This window comes from Clytia hemisphaerica, unplaced genomic scaffold (assembly GCF_902728285.1).
Source record: "Clytia hemisphaerica strain Z4C2 unplaced genomic scaffold, Clytia hemisphaerica genome assembly, whole genome shotgun sequence".
NCBI classification, from domain to species: Eukaryota; Metazoa; Cnidaria; class Hydrozoa; order Leptothecata; family Clytiidae; genus Clytia; species Clytia hemisphaerica.
Window position 1 is genome coordinate 533878 of NW_027103472.1, and position 25684 is coordinate 559561.

Below are 25684 nucleotides of genomic sequence, written 5' to 3' on the forward strand. Positions count from 1 at the left end.
AAAACTAAATTTTCTCAACTAAACTTTCTTCATCTTTCTACCTTTCCATTTCATAGTAAGTTAGAGGAGAGGTGACTTGATTGAGAATTTGTGAAAGCTTACTGCTTCATATCGTATGTTCGATGTCGGAATATTTCATCAAGAGAACTGAGAGAAGTGCTCTAACGAACCTCTCTCTCTTGTTTTTTTAATATGACCGTATAATTTTTAGAGCAGATGTTTGAAGGATGTTTTTTCCTTAAGAACAGTTAGATGTAAACAACATTTCTGGGGGATCTTTCTTATATAAAAAAGTATATCGTGTTCTTCTTGGTCTATTGTTGTGTAGTGCAGACCTTGAATTGATCATATATGAACAATGCTGGGCCTAGAGACAACTTATAGAGGTATCACAGTTTCCTTCCAAGCCTTTTGATATTATTTCTTATAATCTTCATCTCACATTCTCTACTTTTAATATTTCTTCAATTTTTTTTCATTCTTTGGTTATACATCTTCTCTTTCTTTTTCTCTCAGTAATTGGGACCATCATTTTCAAGTTGTCTTCTTTTTCAGTTCTTCTTATGGCTTGTTTTGTTTGCAAATCTTCTCTCTGTTTGTCAAATTTATTGTCCAGCCAGCCCTCTTGAGGATTTAGGGGTGGACTGTTTAATCAACCTTTGATGGACATTTATTTCACGATCTATCACTTTCCATTTCATTGATATGTGGAGTTTCCAGTGCCCGCGATTTTTAAAAAAAGAATGAAATGTACTTCAGGTTGATCATTGAGTATTTTGGTATTTTCTATTCTTTTGGTATTTTTGATTCATTGAAACTTCGATTGATTTTTGTCTCGGTTTTTCCTACTTAGTACTTTTCCCCTTTTTACGCGGGGGAGTTGGGGAGAAAAATGTTTATACGGTTTCATTATCGTGTAGATGCATAGTCTTTGATGTCTTGATTGCAAAAAAATTTCTACACTAATTAATTGAAAAAAGGAGCTTGGGAAATAGTAAAAGTAAAGATTTTTTTTGTATTAAAAGCAGATTCTGGAAATTGAGAAAAGGGGGAGATTCGATCAAAAAAAACCTCAGTGGGAAATTAAATAAACAAAATAGGGATATATTAGAATCCTAAAGTCAGTTTATATCAAACATAAATGAAAACTATGAAAATAATCACATATTGCTTGACAAAAGCAGAGAATAACATTCAAAATAATATAAAAATTTCTCTCTTTCACGAAGGCTCGAATTATTTCTCAACATCGATTGATGGTTAGAGAATTTCTGATGAATTCATTATTGGATGAAAACTTTTTTTTTCATCTTGTCTTGGATATTTCTTCTTCGTCGTTTGTGTTGCGCTGACCTGATAAAGAGAATTTTCATTTTGTCGAATACTTTTTCCTCTTTCTGACTTTTCGAATGATATTGTATCAGTTTAGTGTGCTTAATCCTTGAACGCCTAATTATGGCTAAGTGCACTCAACATTTTCCCACTCTATTTTGCTCAGTGTCCAGGGGGGGGGGCTTCCAAGAATCCGGTATTTCGGTATTGGACGAAAAAATGACCGGTATTCCGGTATCGAAAGACCGAATTTCCGGTATTCCGGTACTCGTTGGGACATTTTGGCCGGTATTTTAGATTTTTTTGACCGGTACGTCGGTATTTCATGAAAAAATTACCGGTATTCCGGTATTTCGTACCCTCGGAAGCCCCCGACTCCAAGGCTTCTATACTGAATCATTGCTCGGTGCTCTTAAGGTTTTTACATTGAATTGTGGCTTTTTTATTCAATTTAAGATTCGTACACTAACTAGCATTGTCTTATTTAAGGGAGATAAACTAAATAATAGTTTAATATTTTGAACAATTTTGGGTCACGTTATCAGGGACAGGCCTAAAAAGACTAAAATTCTACCGTTTTGTATTTTTTCCAAACCACAACTGCTCTCTAGATCGTGTAAATGAAAATAATCGAAAAAAATTCTCTTGGCAGCTCTTTGGAAATTTCCAAGTATACACCACTTAAATCAATTGCATCCTTTACTTTACTATATGTATGTATTATCTATAGACGTTTCTTTCATCATTTTCCATTTTAATTTCAGCGCAAAATGTTGCTAGCGAACCAGTGAAACGCGTTATTCATTGCTAGGTAGTTTCAGGGTATGGCCACTAAACCATGGATGATTGCAACGTGGATATAGTGCATGTCCAAACCATTACATATAAAGATGACGTTGTCGATGACGTCATTGATAAAGATGAATGTCTGGACCAATCAGAAGACGAGTTGGATCGTTTGATCAATGAATCTATTGAACCAGTGAATAACCAACTGGAGTAAGATACTAAATATATGGAACATATATTATGTTCTCATTAGACTTGTAAACAAGTCTGTAATTACTCTGGCTATAAGAACTATACAATAATAATAATAATAAAAAGACTAAAAATGTACGTGCAAAAGGAGAATAACAGACTTGAAGCTTCTTCCACGCCTTTTTTTTCTTCAGCTAAAATCATAAGCTCAGACATACAGATTTCTGTATGTCAGGCGCGTACGTGTTTGCGTTTATTTTTCTTTCTTTTAATTGCGTTTTAACAATTGTTCTTTTATTTCTATGTTCCTAAGTTCAATGTTACTATGAAATAACATTTAGTCAAAAAAGTTGGATGGTTTCTCAAAAATCTAAAAAAAGTTGAAAAATTAAACAACGTTTTTTGAGGGAAGAAGATTCTAGTCGTTGAAATTTAAAAAAGACACGCAACATCACTTTTTCGATGCTTTTTCTTTTGAGCTTGAATTTTTAGATAGAGTCTGTTTTCAACGGCTAGTTTACTAGTCTATGTTCTCATTTAATTTAGTAGTCAATTGTAGAAATATACATCTTTTTCTCGAAATTTTTTCATTAAAATGTTACCAAATACTTCCAAATACTTTCCTTACATAAAATTATCTTTCTAAGTTGATCATTTTTCTTACTTCTCTTTTATCATTAGAGAATGGCAAGTTTTGACACATATTTTCAAGTCGTTCGTCGGTACCGGCATTTTAGGGCTCCCGTCAGCCGTGATGCATGGCGGGATCGTTGTAAGTGCTTTATGTTGATTCTTATTCTTTAACATTAATGTATTGATCCCAAAGTCTGAACAAAAACTGGAAGGAATATTTCTACAGCTGATCTATGCCTCACAAAATAGTAGATAATATCTGGTTGAAAAAGATTTTTGATGTGTCTCAGAATAGTAGCAGGATCGTTGAAGATATTTGCACATGAAGGAAAAACGATCTACAAGTGTCGATTCGAGTCGTTTTTCTAGAACTCGGTGGTTCTGACGCTAGGATTTTTTTATATAGCTTGGTCCATTGATATTGGTGGGACTTGGAGCAATCTGTATGTATAACATCAAATTACTGGTTGACACTGCGCGCAATATGAGACATAAGTGAGTGACGTATTTCTTGCCTTTGTGTGTCTTTTATCGCTGTTTGTTATTCACTAAAAAATACTGTTATGGGCACATACTTGATCTTTACGTCTCTGTTTAGGGACCAATAGCTTCTACTTTGAATCCTTGTGAAAAAAGCATCACCAGGGATTTATGCGTTGGCTTAACTTTGATCAATATCTTGTCCATTTGAAACCCTTTTTATCTCCTTTTTTAAACAATTTTCTTCTCTTTCGCTTTGATAAATAGCATGTCCATTTGAAAACCACCTTCTACCTCCTCCTTTGTACAACAACAGCATTTCTCTTATTTTTCTTCAGTTTGAACATCAGCCGGATCAGCTACTCATCAATATCAGAAAATGTTTTTCAAGCGTATGGAAAGCGTGCTGGCACCGTTGCAAGGTTATTATTATTTCCCTTCAATTACACACCCCGAATTCTTAATGATGATACATGATGCTTGTTTTCTGATTTCTATTGACCTGATTACTGCCATTTTCCTATTCATAATACACAGTTCGCCTTTGTGTTCCTTTTTATGATATCTATTTCCTTTTGTTTCCCGACATACTGTAAAGGAGTAATCTTTTGTCTCATAAATCCTTTTTTAATCTGTTTCTTTTTCAGGTACCTGACAGACTTTTTGTTGTGTAGTTTACAAATTGGTTTTTGTTGTGTTTATGTTGTCTTCATCGCGCACAACATCCAGTTCGCTGTTGGTTCCTTGGACGTCCGCATATGGATGCTGGTCATTCTACCTTTTCTTATTGTACCCTCATTGATCAGTAACATTCGAACATTGGCATACCTCACAACGATAGGGAATGTTATTGTTCTGGTTGGTTTGGGAACGATTTATCAATATCTTCTTACGCATGTACAAAGCCCGTCCAGATTGCCGGCAACGAACGGTGTTTTGAACGCATGCGTAGCATTCGGACAGATTGTGTATGCTTTCGAAGGAGTGGCAGTGGTACGTGCTTTATTAGGGTTTTACTCTCAACTGTTACTTTAGCCTGGAGGCCACTAAGGATTTCTGATAGACTGGATAGCGTTATTAAGTATAGGTCAAGTCTCTACTGACTCCAAAACATGCAACAAGACAGAAAAAATGCTAGAAATATGAACCTAGTATGAACCATCTTTTCCTCTTCGCAGATTTTACCAACTGAAGAGAAATTGAAATCACGCGGCTCATTCGATTGGTTATTCAAAGTATCAGGCTGTCTGGTCATCCTTTTATACGCTTCCATGGGTATCTTTGGTTACCTGACTTTCGGACAAGAGACGTTGGGAAGTATCACTTTGAATCTACCGAACACAGCGTAAGTGTTCTCTCATCTCAAGAAAAGGTAGATGTAGTAGAGTATTCATGAAAAGGTGTGAAACAGGTCGTTTTAGATTTAGATTTCAAACGCTATGGTTTCGGCCCATCTACACACCCCTGTCTCACAGCCCCGGTGAAACTTCTTCCCAAAGCGAGGGTAAAAAATTCTTTCGAAATCCCAATGCGGATAGAAATCCTTTTGTCCTCAGGTAAAAAAATCCAGTGGGGTATTTTCCACAGCTCAGACGAAATTTTGGCCAAATTTTCAAGTGGGGCTGGGATCCCAGCGGGTCTGTGACACGGGAGTGTATCTACCATATGTTGAACGGTGAAAAAGAGTGTGGCTATTATTATTTCATTTTTTCCAGACATGGTTTGGGACTCGATCCTTTCTCAAGGGAATCCATCTACAATAGTTTGTTGAGACTAATGATTAATTCCTACATCACTTCGAATTTATTGTTTTTGAAATTGAAAAGGGCTTCACTTTTTACTTGATGTTGGTGACATATCTACGGAAACCGAATTCTTTTTTTATAACTGGAGCGTATTTTGAGACCACAAAAGACGTTCGGCAGTAGTAATTTTGTGAAATTCTCTATTTTTGCATTTCAGTGTTTATCAAACGTTACAAGGAGCTTTCTGTTTGATGGTTTTCTTCACTTACCCCCTACAACTCTTCGTCTCGGTGGACATCATCAAAAGTTATTTCCCGCCATCTAAAAGTACCGACACCGAAAGCTTCCTAGATGATGCGTTGTTGAAATCACTTCTAGTTTTTCTCACGTGTAAGTTTGTTCAAGAATTTTTCGAATCTTTCCTAACAATAACAGTTTTTAATTTTAATCGGCTTGAGCAAAGTTAAGTTTTTAAATGACAATGTAACATTGGGAACGATCTGACCAAGAAACTGAAACAGGAGTCTCTCGATTTTCAACTATACTTCGACGAAGCATGTTCGATATGCACGCCTACGAACTAACTTACAGATCCTTGAGAGCTCTATGCACCACTTCGATTGTTTGTTTAGTAAATTTGTCCCGTCCAATCTTTTCTGTTTTAATTCTAAAATCTATCTTGACCTTACTGACTTGTTTTTTGGACCTACCCCGGTGGAGGTCCTATAAATTAACCTGTGTTTGTTCGTCCGTCCGTCCGTTCGTTCGTCTGTTACCAACTTTTCTCAGGATTGAATCATAGGAATCTTTTGATTTTTGGTACAAAGGTGCAAAATGGTGGTGGCCAAAATGTGACGGAGCCCGATTTTCGAAAAAAAGATTTTTTGGGCCAATTTGGGCCGAAAAACGGCTAAAAAACGGGTTTTTTAGACTTTGTGAAAAATTGGATCATTAATTTTTTCTGATTTTTTGTACGAAAGTAGGGTACCATCATAGGTAAAAGATGGCTCAAGCAGATTTTTGCAAAAAAAATTTGTTGGCTCAAAAAACGCATGTTTATCTATAAGAATCACTATTAATAAGCATACATCAATGTTCTTAGTCAAATTACTCAATTTCTTTATGAGATAGATGTTTTTTTTTGCTCACGAGGGCTTACTTTTAGAGAGTATGTGTGTTTAGACATGAAATTTTGGTTGCTTAGCGTGTTTTTATAGAAAAACTGGCCAAATTCGATATTTTTTTATAAGCACATTATCAATTACTTAGGTATTAGCTTTTCTCGAGATTGGCTATTTCATTCTTTATGATTTTTTGCACAAAGATGCATAACTTTAAACCCTCAAATGTGACGGAGCCCGATTTTTGAAAAAAAATGTTTTTGGGCAAATTTGGGCCAAAAAACGGCTAAAAAAAGGGTTTTTTGGACTTTGTGAAATATTGGATCATTTTTTTTTTCTGATTTTTTACATGAAAGTAGGTAAAAGATGGCTCAAGCAGATTTTTGTGAAAAAAGAATTTTTCAGCTCAAAAAACGCATCTTTATTTATAAGAATCACTATTAATAAGCATACATCAATGTTATTAGCCAAATTACTCAAATTTTTAATGAGATAGATGTTTTTTTTTGCTCACGAAGTCTTGAATATGAAAGATTACTTCAAGAGCATGAAATTTTGGTTTCTAAACGTTTTTTTATAAGAAACAAACGACTAATTTTGATAGATCGTCACTATTTGTGTTCTGAATGATTGTTTAACGGTCATGTTCACGTAGATATCAATTATATTTGTTAAATGCATAACCAGGTAGGTCCATAAAAGTATCACTTGTCTATTTTCAAGTGAATATGTGTTAGAAAGGATTTATAATAGGTTCAATGAGCTTCAATATTATATTATTAAAATATTGTTTCATCCGTTTTCATCGGCAGGTGTTCTTGGTATCTGCATCCCACAACTCGATAATTTCATGTCATTGGTTGGATCAGTGTGTGGCGTTTCTGTTGGTCTTATTCTACCGCCCATTATTCACGCCCAATGCTTTTGGAATCAGGGCTTAACACCCCGGCAATTCGTCCTTGACATTTTCATCCTGGCGATTGGCGTTTTTACATTTGTGACTGGCTTTACGTCATCCATGTACGCCATTTTTCATCGATTCGTGGAATACCCAGGGCACACAACTGGACCCATTGTCTAATTGTTGACTTCGCCCACCGTACTCGCGCCTACTTTTATAACAAAAGTTAACTTTTAAAATCAATCTGATTGGCTTCTGTTTTGCGTGCCTTACCATAGTTTGAGCAATGGTATGGACCATTAAAATTTACAAATGGAATTTGATTGTTATTACGCCGATATAAACCAATCAGCGGTTGGGAAACTAATTTGGAAGTGAACCAGAATCTTTGAAAGTAGAGCGAAATTACGGTGCTGAATTCGCAATCGAGAAATTCTAATTGCAATTAGTGAATATCACTGTGGCTTGCTTTTCGATCACGTTTTTAATTCAATTTTTAATAGAAATATTTTTAATTTATATCATCTTTTAAAAAGCGAGAAATATATTTTATTTAATAATTGGGAGAAATCTTTTTTTTTCGATTTAATTTTTTCGTTACATAATTCTGCGATCTTCCCAGATACTTATTCTCGAAAAAGTAAAGTTTGAATACACCACCTTTTTCCGGTTAGCCGTTTCGTATAAAAAGTCACCAATTTTTCTCATACTCTGCACATTTTATTGTTTATGTTTTTTGCTTTTAGCCAATGGGATGGTTTGTTTACTCGAAATTTTGGTGACTTTTTATACGAAACTGCTAACCGGAAAAAGGTGTATTAACTTGATTGAGTAACTTCGAGGAGAAGCGTGGTGTTACACGCTTTTTTTAAGAATACACTTTATAAGAATGTCAATGATGAAAATGGCCAAAAAATTAAGAATAATGCTAAGGATATCACCATCATGGAATTTGGCTACTCAAGCTAAGAATGCCATTTTAAGACCATTTTCAATTATAAACTATCAATTATCCCCAAGTAAGGCTCACTCCTTTCACAAAAATGCCATCTTATGTTTGAGACGTATGTACTAAATGTTAAATCTAGTCTGAATTAGGATCCTAACTTAAGAATGTTGTAAGAATATTTTAGGATAATTTTCCCAAAAAAGCTAAGAATATCCATGATAAAATGGATTTACACCATTCTTATATTTCATAAGGTTCTTAGGCTTCTTTCGATTCTTTTCTGAGCAATTTCAGAATACGATTTTATTTTGTAAAAATAAAATTTGTCTAGATCGAGAGTAGAGGCAAAAAATGGAAGAGGGTGTGACAAATTTTATGAAGTCAGTGTATCCCGTCAGTGAGGCTAGGTGTTTTTTTAATTTTGGTGGTAATCCGGTTGAATTAGAATTTTTGAAAAATTTTGAATTCAGGGATTGATTATCAAAATCAATGGAAAATATCCTTTTGAGATCCTCTGCCTGCGATTGGCCCCGCCCCTAATCACCTTAGTTTCCTTCTGTCCCGGGGGGGGGGGGGGTACTTAGGCAAATGGAGGGTACGGTATATGCCGCCCTTAAGGGTACCTTTTTTGGACTTCCAAAGTCCCACTAACGACTAAGGGTCGGAAAAATCAGAAAATCAAATTTCAGTCTCACTAAGGGTCGGAAAAATAGGAAAATTTAAATTTTTTACCCCCTGAAAGATCGAAATTTGGTCATAATTGGTCAAATTTGTCCCGCTAAGGGTCGTAAATTTCCCAAAATTTCCCTTTGTTTCTCCTTTTTAGTCCCGGTAAGGGTCCAAAGTTCGAAAGTCGGGCGGCACCCCCCCCCCCCCCGCCTTCCCTTCTGTCCTTCCCGCGTCGATATGGTAGGGGCACCCAAGGGGCAAACTGACTGGAGTGGACTTCCTAGGGGAGAGCCGTTTACTGGGTATTTAAAGCAATTAAAAGTTGGTTAAAATCGTATTTTCAAACACAAATTGAGCATCAGAAGGTGTTTGTAAGTGTTTGATCAATTACAGTTTGATCGCAAATTTCCGATCAAATGTTTCGAGGAGGTGGTTTCTATTCCCATTGTGAGAAAGCTTTTATATAGACTGAAACAAGGAAGTTATGTATAGAAACCAGGTCATATATTTATAGTTCCAAAATACGGCGACAGAACTCGAAATCTCGAAATTCTTTTCAAAACAAATATGGCGACCGGGATGGCAGAAAGACACGTTGCTCACATCTTATTTTTTGTATTTCACTGCTTGCTTTTGGCATGTGCTGAAGAAGGAAGGCACACTAGATTTGAATATAAACAGAGTTTCAAGGGACCTCATCTTGTCAACAAACAGGGCAACATCCCTTTCTGGACGTACTATGGAAGTAAGATAAATTTTCATGATTTTTTATGTATTTATTTTTTGCCTTTTTTCTGTTCTTCTTTTTTATAGATGTCTCTTCCTTACTTGAAGTTACTATTTTATATCATAGAATTTAGTTGTCTTAACTGATGGAGCTATTTTATATGATTTAAATGAATACAGTGTATACAGGCTTTGTGTGTGGCTCCTCTAATAGTTTAATAGTCATCTGAACTCTCATCTAATTAGGTAGGCAAACAACAAGAATAGATTTTAGATGGGTAGGATTACACATTTAAGACCTCTTTGATAACTTTTGCTTATATGCTTTAGTCAGAAAAATCGGCCTATTGGCACAGACCTGTCAACTGGAGATATTCATTGAGCCATTCTAGAATTTGTCTGTAACTGGAGTGCGGACGACACAGAATTTCTGAGGGCAAAAGTTTTCATCAAAATTTAAAATTCCCGTTTGAGAGTCGTCTGGCTGTCGGCATATCACCGTTTAGGAGTCCAATGTAGTCGAACTCAGACAGATGACTTCGATAACGCCATTTGAGTGTGTAACGGTCTGTTTGAAGTGTGATGAAATATCTTCTCTCATGTATATAGCGACACCACCACTACATCTTCCAAATCGTGACTTTGGTCTTTTTCTGTCGGACCGAGATATTTCATAGCCTTCTATGTGTAACTCAGCATCATTATGGTCTTTGAGCCAAGTTTCTGTTAAAATCATAAATAAAAAGTTATTCTCAATCAACTTGTCTTTGATATATGGTACTGTGGATTGAACTGTTTGTGGTTTAAGTCCTTGAACGTTTAAAATTGAAAATGAATTTAGCGAGACGGGTTGATCATTGACAGGTTTATTCCCCAGTTGGTGCTCTGAGGGGACATCATTCGTTGAGGATACTGGTATTGTAGTGGTATTTCCTTCCTCACTTGTTTGTCCATCAGTGTGGATATTTTCTGATCGATCTCCAGTATTAAGTCTTTTTTGAATTTTTGAAAAATAGCTAAAAAATCCATTTCTTTGTTTGTATTCTGGTTATTCCTTTGATGGGTTTCTTGAGATCCATACTCCCTGTTGTCATGCTGATAGTGTTGTTCCTTAAAATCATTTTGGTACTGATTTTCTTTGACATCCCATTTGTTTTGATATTCTCTCTCTCTCTGTGGGTAGGTTTCGGCATTTCTTTTTGTTCCTTTTACATGTGTTAGCTGACACATCTTATTGAAACATTCTCCTTTCCTCAGTGAATCAATACACATTTTTGGGTGAAAAAAGAGACAGTTTCTACCTTTTTGACAGCCAACTCTGGATCTGGTTCCGTGCTTCATGAATTTTCGACATGCTTTTGGGTGGTCGAACTTGCAGTCTCTTCCCTTTATTCCGTACTTGCATTTTCCTTTTACATAGTGCGCACAGGTTTTGGATATCTGTCGATTTTGGTCTGTCAAATTGTCACTTATTTCAATTGTCTCATTTGACTCTGAGTTGTCTTTATCACTCAGGATTGGATCACTCATATTGTCATCCTCATCTTGTTTGCCTGCCATTGGTATTGGCTTGACAAGGTTATTAAGGTCTCTCTGTCTTTTGTTTTTCTTCTTTCCTGCTTCGCTCGTTGGGAGGTTCTCATTAGCACAGTGATCACAAAGGTAGTAGAGGTTTTTGATGTTATGTGGATTAATGATAGACAAGAGACTATCACTGTCCATATTTTGGTCAGCAGCACCGAGTTGAAGAAGAAAACATTGCCTATGAACATCCTGTCCACACATGACACATTGAAGAAGGGGATTATCCTCCAACCTTACACAATAAGATTCATTACAGATGACGCATCTCTCTGGAAGCAAGTTCTGGATCCTACATATAAGGTTATGTATGTTTGAAGGTTTCAGATAGTCTTTTTGCTCAGGTACTTGTAGAAAAGACAAGGTATCTTCTAAAATAGATTTGGTAAATCCGTTGAAATCCTTCCTCAAACGATCAAGGTCCTTTCCATATTGGTAGGTTTTGATACATCTCTTGATGTTGTCGGTAGGAGCTAGTAGGCAGAGTTAGTAACTATTTGATTTTATACAATTTAGTTGTCTTAACTGATGGAGCTATTATAATGATTTAAATGAATACAGGTAGACAGGAAATAAAAGCTTATCACCTTTTAATAGTTTAATAGTCATCTGAACTCTCATCTAATTAGGTAGGCAAACAACAAGAATAGATTTTAGATGGGTAGGATTACACATTTAAAACCTCTTTGATAACAAAAGTACATTAATTAAAGTTTAATGTTAACACAATCATCAGATGTATATACTGAATGATTAAAAATCTCTTATTTTATGAAGTCTACAAAGTGATTTTAAATAATAAAAGAGGTCATTTTTAAAAAGCATTAAAAACATTAGAAATATTTTTGCGAGAAATCATATTGTTGAAATATTGCATGAGACAAAGTCAAGATACCTGGATCTCACGCTCAATGCATGAGAGTTGGTTAACTTTGTGCAACCCCCTTTTAATCCTGACATCAACTTCTTTGCTTTAGGGAAAAATGGGCAGAATGGCTTTTTGGACCTACCTGGAGGTCCTATAAATTAACCTGTGTTCGTCTGTCCGTCCGTCCGTCCGTCTGTTACCAACTTTTCTCAGGATTGAATCATAGGAATCTTTTGATTTTTGGTACAAAGGCGCAAGATGGTAGTGGCCAAAATGTGACGGAGCCCGATTTTCGAAAAAAAAAAATTTGGGCCAAATTTGGGCGAAAAAACAGCTAAAAAACGGATTCAAAAAATTGGATCATTAATTTTTTCTGATTTTTTGCATGAAAGTAGGCTAACATCATTGGTAAAAGATGGCTCAAGCAGATTTTTGCAAAAAAATTTTGTTGGCTCAAAAAACGCATGTTTATCTATAAGAATCACTATTAATAAGCATATATCAATGTTCTTAGTCAAATTACTCAATTTTTTATGAGATAGATGTTTTTTTGCTCATGAGGGTTTACTTTTGAAGAATATGTGTGTTTAGACATGAAATTTTGGTTGCTTGGCGTGTTTTTATAGAAAAACTGGCCAAATTTGATATTTTTCTATAAGCACATTAGTAATTACTTAGGTATTAGCTTTTCTCGAGATTGGCTCTTTCATTCTTTATGATTTTTTGCAAAAAGATGCACATAACTATGAACCCTTGAATGTGACGGAGCTCGATTTTTGGAGAAAAAAAATTTTGGGTAAATTTCAGCTACAAAACGGCTAAAAAAGGGTTTTTTGGACTATGTGAAATATTGGATCATTGTATTTTTCTGATTTTTTGCATGAAAGTAGGTAAAAGATGGCTCAGGCAGATTTTTGTAAAAAAAAGAATTTTTCAACTCAAAAAACGCATCTTTATCTATAAGAATCACTATTAAAAAGCATACGTCAATGATGTTAGCCAAATTACCCAATTCTTTAATGAGATAGATGTTTTTTTTGCTCACAAAGTCTTGAATATGAAAGAATATTTCAAGAGCATGAAATTTTGGTTTCTAAACGTTTTTTTTATAAGAAACAAACAACTAATTTTAATAGATCGTCACTATTTGTGTTCTGAATGATTGTTTACAGTCATGCTGACGTAGATATCAATTATATGTGTTAAATGCATAACCAGGTAGGTCCATAAAAGTATCACTTGTTTTTTGCTAAATAAGTAAATAAAATATTTTATACTCATAATTTATTGTTCTACAGAAAGGTGATGGAAAAGAAAGGTTGTTGACATAAGACCAACAAACTCCTCAGGACTAGTAACTAGATTAGAATGGCCTCTTTATTCTTTTTCTTTACGTAGGAAGGACGTGATACCATTTTTAATCCAAAAAATTAAACATTATGTAACTGCTACAAAAGCATTACATAATTTTAGTGTCAGGATAACCTAATATCAATATTTTACCATTCAATTTGTAGCTTCATTGATTGCTAAGATTATGTAATGTTTTCCGATTTAAAGAGCTTTGTATCCTGCAAAAGGTTTTTTTTGGTGCACCTGGTAGCATTTTCCATGTGTAAGCCAGGAAATTTTTTGGAAAACATCATGAATTAAACAATATTAGAAAATGTGGGGACAGTGGGAGAAACCCTTGAAAAAGTATAAGAATTTGGGAGAAATTTTTAATGTGGTTGAATGAATTGAAAGTGCTGAAACGGCAGAGTCTCCCATCCAATGGGAAAAATTGACAGCTATGGTAAAGTCTTGGCGCGATTCTTTGTTGCAGCACACAAAAAGTTAAAGGGCTCAAGTTAGAACAAATTTTCACTGAGACCGCCTGTAGTGATTGTTAATTTCTTGACTTTTCCTACCAGTAGTGTCCACCCAAAAGGTGCTCCATGAAGTATAAATCTTGAGCGGAGTAGATGAAAATCCCATTTTAGTGTAGATAGTTGAGAATTTGCATTGAGGGAATGGTCACTCAAAAAAACCATGTAAGGAAGTTTGTCAAGTTGGGTGCAATAGCTCTTCTAACCTGTAAGGCTTGGGGCAAAAAAAAAACAATGCAGAAAATAAGGGCCCACTCAAAGGGGTAAAAAAATGGTGGAAAGTACTCTTTAAAAGTTTCTTGTTTGTAACAGGTTAAAAACAGCCCAAACTTATGGAAAATGGCCTAAGAGGTTTACTCGTTTTTCTCCAGGTCCCTTGAAACCTTTTTCATTTTTTTTCCAAAATATTAAACTACTTGGCATGATTCTTGAGTACTTTGTCAAGTTGTTGTTTCAGATTAAGATTAGATTAGACCATATTCTTGTGTTTCAGGTGCTATTCCAAGTGATGAGCAAGTCCGTGTTACACCATCACTGAAAGACCAAAGAGGAGGATTATGGGCCAAAACCAAAACAAATGCTCCTTTCTGGGAAATAGAAGTCTTCTTCAAAGTGTCAGGAAGGGGGAGAGTTGGAGGAGATGGTCTGGTGAGTTATTGAGACCTTTTTCGGCATGTTGCTGAAATTCTGTTGACAGAGGGACTTAACAGCTAGAAGCTAACTCAATTTTTTTAATCATTGAACTATTCATTCACCTTGCCAAATTTTTTTGCAGCTCTACTAACAATTTCAAAATTCAGGTTTCCCATGATTACGCAAGCATTTTGACTTTTATAAAATCACTTAATTTTTAGGCTGTGTGGTTCACCAAAGACCAAGGAACAACTGGTCCAGTTTTCGGAAGTTCAGACCACTGGACTGGAATGGGATTATTCTTTGACTCATTTGATAATGATGGAGAGGTAAAATTTTCAATAAACTGTTTGAATAAGAAATTATTTCAAATTTTCAGATTTCTACGTACTTGGCTATAATTTTATAGACAGCTCCAGCTTTGTAAAGCTTCACTGTTGGTTATGGTATTCCCTTCTTGTTTGCATCAGGGCAAATAAAACTTACTTCACATTATGTATAAAAGATTCAAAAAATGATGAGTTATGAGTAACATGCATAATAACTTCAGGATGCTGTCAAAATTAACTTCACCGTTTATTCAAAAAATAATATGAATCTTATAAAAGATCACAATGAATTTTCATTACTTTATTGAGATGCTGATTAAAAGGTGTTTCATTATAAAAACGTACTGTTACATTTTTAGCAAAACAATCCTTATGTTATGGTTATGTTGAACGATGGGACCAAAACTTATGATCATTTCAAGTAAGATAACTTAACTTGAGCACATTTTCCTTATGAGCCAGTCTCTATAACTCGAATTTGCCATAACTAGAAGAAATTTTTGTTTTTTGTTTCTTGTCTCGTTTCTTGAGTTGTGGACACTCTTTTCATATCACCTTTTCACTTTTTTTCCTCACAATAGAGTTCAATGTTCTTTTTGTTTAGAGATGGAAGCAACCAACAACTAGGAGGCTGCATGAGAGATTTCAGAAATCGACCACATGCCATCCGCGCTAAAGTCCGATATTACAATAATGTTTTAACGGTAAGTTTAGAGTTTTTCTTTCATTTAGAGGGTTTAAATTTCTGGTAAAGTTTTTAAAAATGCAACAAATTGAGAAAATGAGATGCTATATTCGAAAATTGTTTTCCTTGATTTTTAGGTGTTTTACCATAACGGTATGTCAGAGAAGAGTGAAGATTATGAACTTTGTATGAGGGCAGAGAATGTGGAACTACCAAAGGAAGGATTCTTTGGTGTCACAGCAGCTACTGGTGGGCTCGCTGGTAAGAACCTACCAAATAGTTGATAAATGCGTTTTGATAATGGTGGGAGAGACTTAATGCCAACTGTAAAAGTAAATAATACTTGTAACCACACTCTAGATGACACAAAGGCTTCCTTTTGTTTGCTTTCTAACTAACTGCTTCATCATCCCTTTGAACTCTTTTTTTACTCGTTATCGTTGTTTTATAATGCTTGCTATATAGCTAAAATAGATTTATTCTTTTTTATTTAGATGATCATGATGTTATCAAGTTTCTTACACACAGTTTGACTCCACCACTCTCTGAAGAAGTAAGATTCCAATTTCCGTTTAATCTGTCAGATGGCTAAATAAATACGTTAATATGATTTGAGACCGAAACAGCAGAATAATATTAATTCGATCAGAGTCAATAATAGTTCTGTTAGAATCATACTTAAAAGTAAAAGGCTTAATGATCTTTTGAAATTTTTCTTGTATAGGAAAAGAAGAAGATGATTTCAGAAGACCAACGGAAGAAATACGAAGAGCAGTATGGAGAATTTACTCATAAATTGGAAGAAAAGAAAACAGAATTCCAAAAAGAACACCCTGAGAAACAAGTACAGGAAGAAAAGGTATTAATCCACTTTCACTTTTCTAATTACCAGGGTCCACCATTTTTGTTTGCGATCGAAATCTCAGAAACTAAAGACCGAGAAAAGCTGAGAAAAGCCGAATTTTTTTGGTAAACTTAATATAGAGTTTTATGACATTTTTTTATCTAGCCACAATATAATTATTTTTCAACTTACCATTTGTCCTTTGGATGAATATTGTTATGTTCTATTGATTTCTCTCTTTAGTTTGAATCAGTGTACGAGCGAGACATTCGTCTCATTTACGAAGGACAAAACTCCATGCATCAAATCATGAGAGGTTTACATTCCAAGACTGGAGAATTGACAACGGAAATCAATAATTTACATTCCGCCGTCAACCAAAAGACGAGCGGTGGTGGAGGCTCCAGTGATGGACCAAGCCGCAATGATGTCAACAGATTAATCAACTTACAAAATGAAGTTCATACAGCTATAAGAGATTTACAGTAAGCAAGCCTTTCAATTTTAGAGTGATTCATCTATCACTCTAGCTTATTATCTCAATATTTGACGATCCAGCTTTGGATTCAATGCTTGTTATGAGGAAAACAATAATTTATCAACCTTTTTGTTTTTTAAAAGCTTTTGCTTACTTCCAAAAACCTTTTAAAGAGATGACATTAATAGTATTATGGTATCATTGAATTAAAGAAGGATTTATCTTGCTCGAAGAATTTATAGTTACCTGGATGGACTGTATGGAGACATAACATTGTGTAACAATTTTTTGCTTTGTAGATCCAGAAGTGGAAACACAGACGATCAAAGGAAATTGGAAAGAGTTGAACAAAATATTCGAACCATTTTAGAAAATGTTGTTTTATTAGCTTCAAAGGTATAAAATCAAGTTTCGGTTTTCTATAATTTTTTCTAGACCTTACGTCAACATCTTGTTTTTGTTGTTTGATGATTAGAGATCGTCTCATTTTTTTCTTGATTTAATCAAAAGGCTTAGAAGAAAATAAAATGTCCAGTCCTTTTGATCCTGTTAATATGATATAAAATCACTTTTTCATTTTCAGATGAACGACAAAACGAATAAACAAGCCTCACAGCAGAATTGCCCGACCGTCACATGTTTATCCACCGGCACTTTCATATTCATGATGTTTCTACAGATCGCCCTCATTGTCGGCTATTCAATGTATCAAAACTATCAACAACAACAAGCTAAAAAATTTTATTAGAAATATTTTGAAAATATACTCTTTTTTATAAATTGCATAGTTACCTTAGAGTCTCCACAGCTCGAAGCTCCATAACTCTAATGGATCCTTAACTAACGAGTTATCTGACCTGTTTAGCTGACCAACTGTTATAAACCAGTCTCCATAACTCGAACAATTTAACGTTTCCCTTTCGTGTTCGAGTTATAGAGAGCACACTGTATTACATCATTTTGATGCTAAAAAATTACTTTTGGGGGAAATGATCGATCAGGATTTTTTGCTGGACATTTTTTTTATTGAGAAATTTGAATTTTGTGTTTCAATGTTGAGGTGTAATGTTTTATTTCTGCAGTTATAGAAGTTTATGTAAAAAAAGTGCACTTGATTTCAAATTCCGGCAACAAATTTCCTCATCACTCATTTTAGCTAATCTAGTTTTCACGAAAAATCTAATCTGTAAAATTTTATAACATATTATAGCTTTAAATACAGTCACATTGTCAAAATATTTTGATATTTTATTTTCTTTGATATAATATTCTTGTAGGGATTTGAAAGATTTGTTCATATTTTAATGAATAGATATTATCATCATAGGTAGATTTTTATTTTTCTGTTTTAATTTTTTTTTTGTGAATGGTGAAGTAAAGAATTTTTAAGAATCTGAATAAAATCTTTTGTTACCTTATATTCATCTCTATTTTACATCAATCTTATATTGATTTTAATTTGATTGATCGATTGATTGATTGATTGATTGATTGATTGATTGATTGATTGATTGATTGATTGATTGATTTTGATTATATATTGATTGTCACTTTTTCCATTCCAGTTAAAAAGAGAATAAATAAAACAAGAACAATAGAGAAAATGACGTCATCATTCTTACAAGATTTGAAGGATGAAATATACCACCATATGCCAACTTTCAATCCAAGTGGGAGTTACGTCACTCTGGGAATTGGTGCCGGTATTTTGGTCTGCTGTCGTTTTTACCTCTCATCAAGATATGCTCGTTGCAAAAACAAAGAACTTTTAAACGGTAAAACATTTGTTATCACTGGTTCTACGTCCGGTATTGGACAAGCTGTTGCTAAGGACCTGGCACGCCGAAATGGCAATATCATCATAGCGTGCCGTGATGTTCAAAAAGGGAGTAAGACTGCATTAATGATTCGGAATTCGGTACCACACCCGGTCAACGTTTCCGTCTACCATCTTGACTTAGCCTCGATGGATTCCATCCGACAATTCGCTTTTGAGTTGAACAAGAACAGTGTTGATATTGACATCTTAGTGAACAATGCTGGACTATTTGGTGCACCCTTCACACTAAGTCAAGATGGCTACGAATTGCATTTTGCTGTCAATCACTTGGGAAGTTTTCTTCTGACACATTTATTGTTACCGAGAATGAAAAACAAACCAGATGCGAGAATCGTTATGGTGTCGTCAGCGCTCTACAAGAGAAGCTTGTCTGCTGACTTTCAAAATTTTAACGATGAGAAAAACTTCACCTCATTCAATGCGTATTCGCTTAGTAAACTGGCAAATATCATGTTCACTTTGGAGCTCAGTAAAAGGCTACCCAAAGGTAAAGTTTTTTTCTTATTTAATGAAATTTTTGTGGCATTTTTTGTTTAGAAACGTGGCATCAGTTGACCCCCTCCTCCTCTAGAAAATGGGAACTTTGCCGATTTATATGCCTAATAATAACACCTTGGACAGTTCAACCCCCAACCCTTTGTGAAATCTTTTTATCTAAAATTTCGTAACATCAATTAACATCTTATTATTCTTTATAGGAATCACCATCAACGCAATGCATCCTGGAATAGTATTTACCGATTTAGCGCGCTATCGAATCGGTGGTAATGTTTTCTTGAGATACCTTTATAACATATTTGGCACCTTGTTTTTGCGTTCTTCAGCGGTTGGCGCGCAGACGATTATTCATATGGTTACCGAACCTTCTTTGAAAGGAGTGAGTGGAAAATATTTTGGCGAATGTCGAGTGGAAGAGTTGAAAGAAAATGCGAAAGATGAACGAGTTGCCGAAAAATTGTTCGAACTCTCTGAACAACTGTGTGGAGTGAATTATAAGACTGTCCTCTAAATGCGTGATTTTACTCGATAAATGCTCATGGATCCATCATTGAATTTTTGATTGACTAGTCAACATGCTCCTGAATGTACCATTTTCATTTTACATGTTTTTGGTTGGAAATCACCGTTTGAATACCGTTTTTTGTGGAATATAACCATTCAGATACATTCAGATATTTCCTGATGACATTATCATGGGAATTTGGTATCATCATGAGGGTCGATGCTTTGATAAACGAACAAACAATGCGGATACAGATGAACTGTTTAAAAATATAAAAATGAAGAATTCGAGAATGGATAACAATAACATACACGATAGAGAATAATGTAATTCAGAACAACTTTTCTTCCCATGATCTTTAGTAATCTTATAGCCACTTAAATTTTCTGTTAACACCTTTAAAGAATAACTTATGACACGAATCCCGTCTTTTACACCCAAAGAAAGTACTGATTGAATTATGTAGTTATTTTTTTATAACCTTTATCCTCGACGAGATGCTTTAATACCGGAAGACCAACGAAAAAGTATAAGATTGATGGTCCGCAATAATTTAATGAAATGATGTGAATTTTTACAATATCAAAATTTTAACAAAATGAAAGACCAATTTGTTAAGACCGGTCCACTTTCGCGCGACATGAGCGAAAACTTTTTGACGTTGTGTAGGGCTCGTTGGTCGGTTGAAAAATGAAGCAATTCCATTGGTCGAAATTGACGTAACTGATGAAAAAAGTAGAACTTCCTTCAACTTTTTTTTTGTTCGCGCGAAATTTTTTTATGACGTTATCTTTTCTTCAGGCAAAAAAGGTTAAGAAAAAAACTGTCGCCAATTTCGTGCGAAATGGAAGACCGGCCTTTAAAAGCAAAAAATCTATAAAATTTTCAAAAAATTTATAATTGTTTAGAACCAAATTTTAATTTTGCCTTTTCTCTTTACAATGAAAAAGAACCTTTTTTGCGAAAATTATTCGCATTATTAAGTTGGCGATCAATCCCTAAGAATTTTTCACTGTTCACCCGGTATATAAAAATAACTATCACATTCTTATATTAAGAAAAAGTCTAACAAGTGAGTGAGGAGATCAGAGTCTTTTTGCCGTAAAGCAGGAATAACGCCAAGAGGTATCATATTATTGATAAAAAAATGCTATGCGAAATGTCTTTTCTTGCAGTCAGTCCCGTTTGCCTTAACTTTTGAATCTCACCCAGTTATCAAAGTAACCACAAACACACCTTATTAAAAGTATACAGGAGACCCATCCTATATTTTTATAATCTGATATAAACAGGACGGGTTCGAACTGTGAGGCAAATTCAGGCTTCAGAAAACTGTCGTTTTGTTTTGTAGTTTCCCTTTTCCGCATATTGATGACGTTCAGATATAATGCGAAGGATTTTCCAAATTTTGCTTATTTTTAAATACACGTGGTTTTAGGTCTAGTGAAAAATAGCCCCTGAATGAGCCTCGCCAAACAATAATATAGTATATAAATAACACCTCCAGTCCCCCTCCAGGGTTTGCACTTCAATTTAGTGATTGTTGTCGTGTTGTGTCCTTTCCCGGGGCCCCCTGAAAAAGTGGGGGGCACTAGAATAATCCACCAATTATCAAAAGTCGACCCTATCTCTATCTACCCTGAGTATCAGAGGCCAAGTTTTCAAAGAGAAAATATTAACGAATTTATTCGCGCTGTGATGATACTCACGGTAATCTCTATCAGATACACATATGTCAGATATCTTCAGGAGCCTAAAAAAGGCAAACCCTGACCAGCGGCACTTCCCCGTACCCAATTTTGCCTAAGTGCCCCCCCCCCCCGGGTGTTCTTTGTGAAGTAGTGAAAAGTGAAAAATCGAATGTGGTGCGCACGTTTATCTCGCAGACCCTACCGCGCGTACAACTCAAAAAGGTTTGCTTCGGTGAAGGCTTCTTCGTAAAAGCGAAAGACATGTATCTATTTTTCGGATCCGGCATGCGGGAATAGTGTCAGGACCTGCAGGCGACCTGGTAGGGTTGGGTATGGGTGTGGTTTGGGTGTGGTTACGTATCAGATTGGCTAGGAGTTTGGTTATTATCAGTTAGGGTTAGGGTTGGAGCTCGAAACAAGCACTCTTTTGTGATTTTCTCTAAATATAGTCTGGTCTGCAGTTTGTACAATATAAATAACCGTCAGAAACACTCTCTCGGCATGAATCCGTTGGGTTCGAATCCCACCGGTGGCGATCTGTCGGTAAGTCATTCAGTAAGTTAGAAAACATAGAAAATAACTCACATAGAACCAGAAAGTCAGAAAAACTACGAACAAGAGACTGGAAAGTACGAAATAAGTCCAGATCTGTCTTTCGTCTTTACGAAGAAGCCACGACCGTTTGCTTCTTAGCTAAAAACAATAATGGTAGCTCAAGCAATGGTGACCAAAAAGTGCAGCGATTTTCATAGCCTGGTTTATGATATTTTTGCTGCTGGTTTAACGCTTGGCGCAGGTAACTCGGAGATTTTTCCCTGCAATGCAGGTTTGGCCTGATTGGCCAGCTTTTTGGCGTATTACTTAGCAGTACTTTCGCGCGCATTTTGATAATTTCGATGCGCGCGCATAATTTATGGAAAAAGCTGACTCTGCAGAAAAAAGGTAAACAAATGAAAATGAAAACATAGATTCGGAAGGTGATAAAAATTGACCGTCAGTCGAACATGGTTTTTTTTCCGATCTACGATTTTGTGTTTCCGGGGGTTTTGTTGTTTAGAATTGATTAGCTAACAGTTAGGTAGGGTCAGGGTTGCTAGTAACGGCTTGTCACTGTGCCGGGTGCATACTCGGCGCCTTGGGCCCCGCAGGGTTGCTAGTAACGGCTCGAATTTCAGTCAGGTTAAAAAAGGGGTACTTTTACCCATATTATAATAACATTACCCCCGTCTTTTTTGTCATTCTATAACTATTTACAAATTTTGTAATCTGCTCCCTCTGCTGTGCGAGTGTGGCTCAATGGATAGCGCGCTGAGTTTCTGATCAGAGATTCTATCATTTGGTGGTTCGAATCCCGGCCGGGTCGATATTTGGAGAAAGTTTGAAATATCAAATTCATAGAAAAGTTAGTAGAAATCAGAAAACAAGTCTCAGAAAGTCAGAAAATAGAAAAGGAGATAGAGAGATGGGAAGTAGAAAAACAGAAGGAGGATGTTCGGTTGACGGTCAATTTCTATCACCTTCCCATAGATTCATTTAAAAACAAAATGGCTGTTTGTTGACTGGAAGTCTAAATACATGTGGCTGATGTTTTGATGTGGTTTTTAGTAGTTTTGAAAGTCTTTAGAGCTTGTGAAAGAGTTTTTATGGTAAGTTGATTATGTGTGTTTGCCTGGGTTTCCAAAGTTCAGAAAGTCTGTCAACAAGGGTTCACACACAGACTGTTCATAACATTCTGTGTCAGACTAAATCTACCTGCACCAAGCTCTATAATTTTAGAACTTGTGAGGTGAGGTATTTTTTGTTTTTTCTAAAATTATGAGCTTGGATTCCCAGGCTACGATTTTCAAGGCAAAAAAAAGTTTCTATATAGCAATTGAACAGATAACAGAGTATAAATTGCTAGCAAAGGCCAGTTTGAATTGAAGATCTTGCTTCGTGATTCTAGCCTAAAGTTTTGTTGATTCAGGGGGTATTGGGTCATTAGTAGGGTCAGGGTTGCTAGTAACGGCTTGTCACTGTACCATAGCTGTCAACTCTCCCGCATTGGGCGGGAGACTCCCGCATACCAATGTTTTCTCCCGCGGGAAAAAAATTCAGCCAAATCTCCCGCATTTTCAGGATTTTCTCCCGCATCTCCTGCATTCCCAAAAATTTCCCAATTTCCTGAAAAAAAATTAGGTTTTGAAAAAATGGAATGGCAAAATTTCCTGATTTTGGAAAATTGGGACAAAAAATTTGCTGATTTCCCCGTTTTCCCAAAAAAAATTTCCAATAAAATCAGATTTAGCGGGGAAATTCCCTCGATTTACCGATTTTCCAATTTAGAAAAATTGGATTATCGAGAAAATTTTTCCAACTTGGAGCTCTCCCGCATTTTTGTGAGGCGAAGTTGACAGCTATGCTGTGCTGTACTGGGGTGGATACTCGGCGCCTTGGGCCCCGCAGGGTTGCTAGTAACGGCTCAAATTTCAGTCAGGTTTAAAAAAGGGGTACTTTTACTCATATTATAATAACATTACCCACGTCTTTTGCCAGTTCGGTATAATATGTTATGAATTGCGTGATTTTGATGTGCGGCGATGGCTCAACGGATAGAGCGCTAGCTTTCGACTCGAAGGTTTTTCTTTGGTGGTGGTTCGAATCCCACTCGGTGCCAAAATTAGACTGGTCGAAATTGATGGACAAATGATTGACAGGTATGAAAACTCAGTCAGAAATGAGAAACTAAGTCTCAGAAAGTAGAAAAAACAGGTAAGGTGAAAGATAGGAAAGGGAAAATGGGCCGTCGCGCTCTGAGCATTTAGCAAACTCGCAGCTCTACTCTACCATTTTTGTTTTGATTTAACTTTGTATTTTAAGGACCAGACAGGTGTCATTCATTTGAGGGCTATGCGATGCATGTTAGCCTCCACTGATGCAAGTTACCCGACTTCACGGTATAAGAGTCCAGCTTGTGTTTTCCAACTAGTTGATTTCTAGTAAAAGACTTCTTTTTATCAATTTTTTTGGACTAAAGCTTCATTTTATTTTCTGACTAAAGGAAATATAAGTCACTTAGGGGCCACTCACATATCGATTTTTCCCACGCTTAGCCTCATTCCGACGCTAATTAAAAATTTTGCATTTTTAGCTTGAAATAGCTTATGCCTTGAGTAGCAGTTACATCAAAATGCCACGAAAATGTCAATATGAAAATTGCGTAATCAGAGAACGTATGTCTCGCTCATTATGAAAAGGCTGAGACAAACTTTCAATAATTGGATTGTAACATCGAGTTAAGTCTCTTTTGTTAAGTCACCAGGGGGTAAATAAAACAGACCTTGATACATTTATTGTTCGTTTCAACTTGACGATTCGTTTAAAACTCAGCCTCCCAAATATTTGGGGTAGGTAAAATATGTACAAAGAAATTCATACTTTTCCAAACCGGCGAATCTTTAAAAAAGAAGCGAACAATAAAATATAATTACCCTTTCCAAATAAACCTCTTCGGTGGCGAGCGTAGTCTACTCTGACGTAATTGTAAAATTTATGTGATGGGAGTTTGACATTAATGTAATGTTGTTTGGGGAATTATGAAGTTCTCTGGAATTTCGATTGCATTTATTCAGGTTGATTTTTTATGACTTCTAATGGTACTTTTTCTAACGAGTTTGATTACTCTGTTCTCACACTTATGTCTTTTTTTTTCGCGTCCTTTTCCGTGATTACTTTCATTTATATTTTTAAAGACAGGTAAGAAGGCATATTGATGTAACTGAGTAGAGTAAAACTTGTGTAGATTTTTCCAAAATCAAGATGTTCTCAAGTGAGTTACGGCATGTCCAAAGAAAAAGTGAACCAGTTCCACTCACTTTCAGTGAGGATCTTATCGCACTCAGATTTCGGAAAACACCAGCTTTTTGCTGATTTTTGTGGAAATTCGATATTAAAATTTTTTGATTTTAGCAAAAATATGGTCTGTCGGGCCCGTATAACAACAAATTAAATTGGTCTCGCCTAATTCATGCAAAAATAATATGATAATCTTTTTGTTTTTATTTTCAGGTATGCCGCCAAACATTGACGTCATCGTTATGGATTTAGCATGAACAATAGGACCAACAGACTCAACAAAAGGTACAAACAATAAGACGACCCGAGAATCTTACGATGAGGGCGTTTTGTCTCCGCCTGATATCACGCCCACAGAAGACGCTGTTTGAAAAGCGGGGGTAAAAATAGTAAGTAATAGCTTTTGTAAGTGTTTATTTTGCGAAATATATAACCATTTTCTAATATGGTCTACAAACTAGCATTTCTAAAATTTTGATAATGAAAACTTAAA

General features: G+C 35.6%; 3 protein-coding genes across 3 annotated transcripts; all 3 read left to right on the forward strand.

Moving 5' to 3' along the window:
- The first annotated feature begins 2094 nt into the window (after positions 1-2094).
- Positions 2095-7763, forward strand: LOC136798357 (proton-coupled amino acid transporter 1-like). Its single transcript, XM_067054965.1, has 8 exons — positions 2095-2331; positions 2995-3085; positions 3353-3441; positions 3765-3848; positions 4074-4419; positions 4605-4771; positions 5389-5561; positions 7105-7763. Exons 1-8 carry the CDS (start codon positions 2171-2173, stop codon positions 7371-7373), a joined length of 1380 nt encoding a protein of 459 aa, XP_066911066.1. The 5' UTR covers positions 2095-2170; the 3' UTR covers positions 7374-7763.
- Positions 7764-9342: 1579 nt separating this feature from the next.
- Positions 9343-18226, forward strand: LOC136798358 (protein ERGIC-53-like). Its single transcript, XM_067054966.1, has 11 exons — positions 9343-9556; positions 14348-14502; positions 14709-14816; positions 15176-15237; positions 15421-15520; positions 15639-15762; positions 15996-16054; positions 16226-16360; positions 16589-16830; positions 17123-17219; positions 17407-18226. The coding sequence occupies exons 1-11, from the start codon at positions 9379-9381 to the stop codon at positions 17569-17571; spliced, it is 1425 nt and encodes a 474-aa protein (XP_066911067.1). The 5' UTR covers positions 9343-9378; the 3' UTR covers positions 17572-18226.
- Positions 18227-18392: 166 nt separating this feature from the next.
- Positions 18393-20127, forward strand: LOC136798360 (retinol dehydrogenase 14-like). The gene is made up of 2 exons (XM_067054967.1): positions 18393-19150; positions 19362-20127. Exons 1-2 carry the CDS (start codon positions 18427-18429, stop codon positions 19670-19672), a joined length of 1035 nt encoding a protein of 344 aa, XP_066911068.1. The 5' UTR covers positions 18393-18426; the 3' UTR covers positions 19673-20127.
- Positions 20128-25684: the final 5557 nt, after the last annotated feature.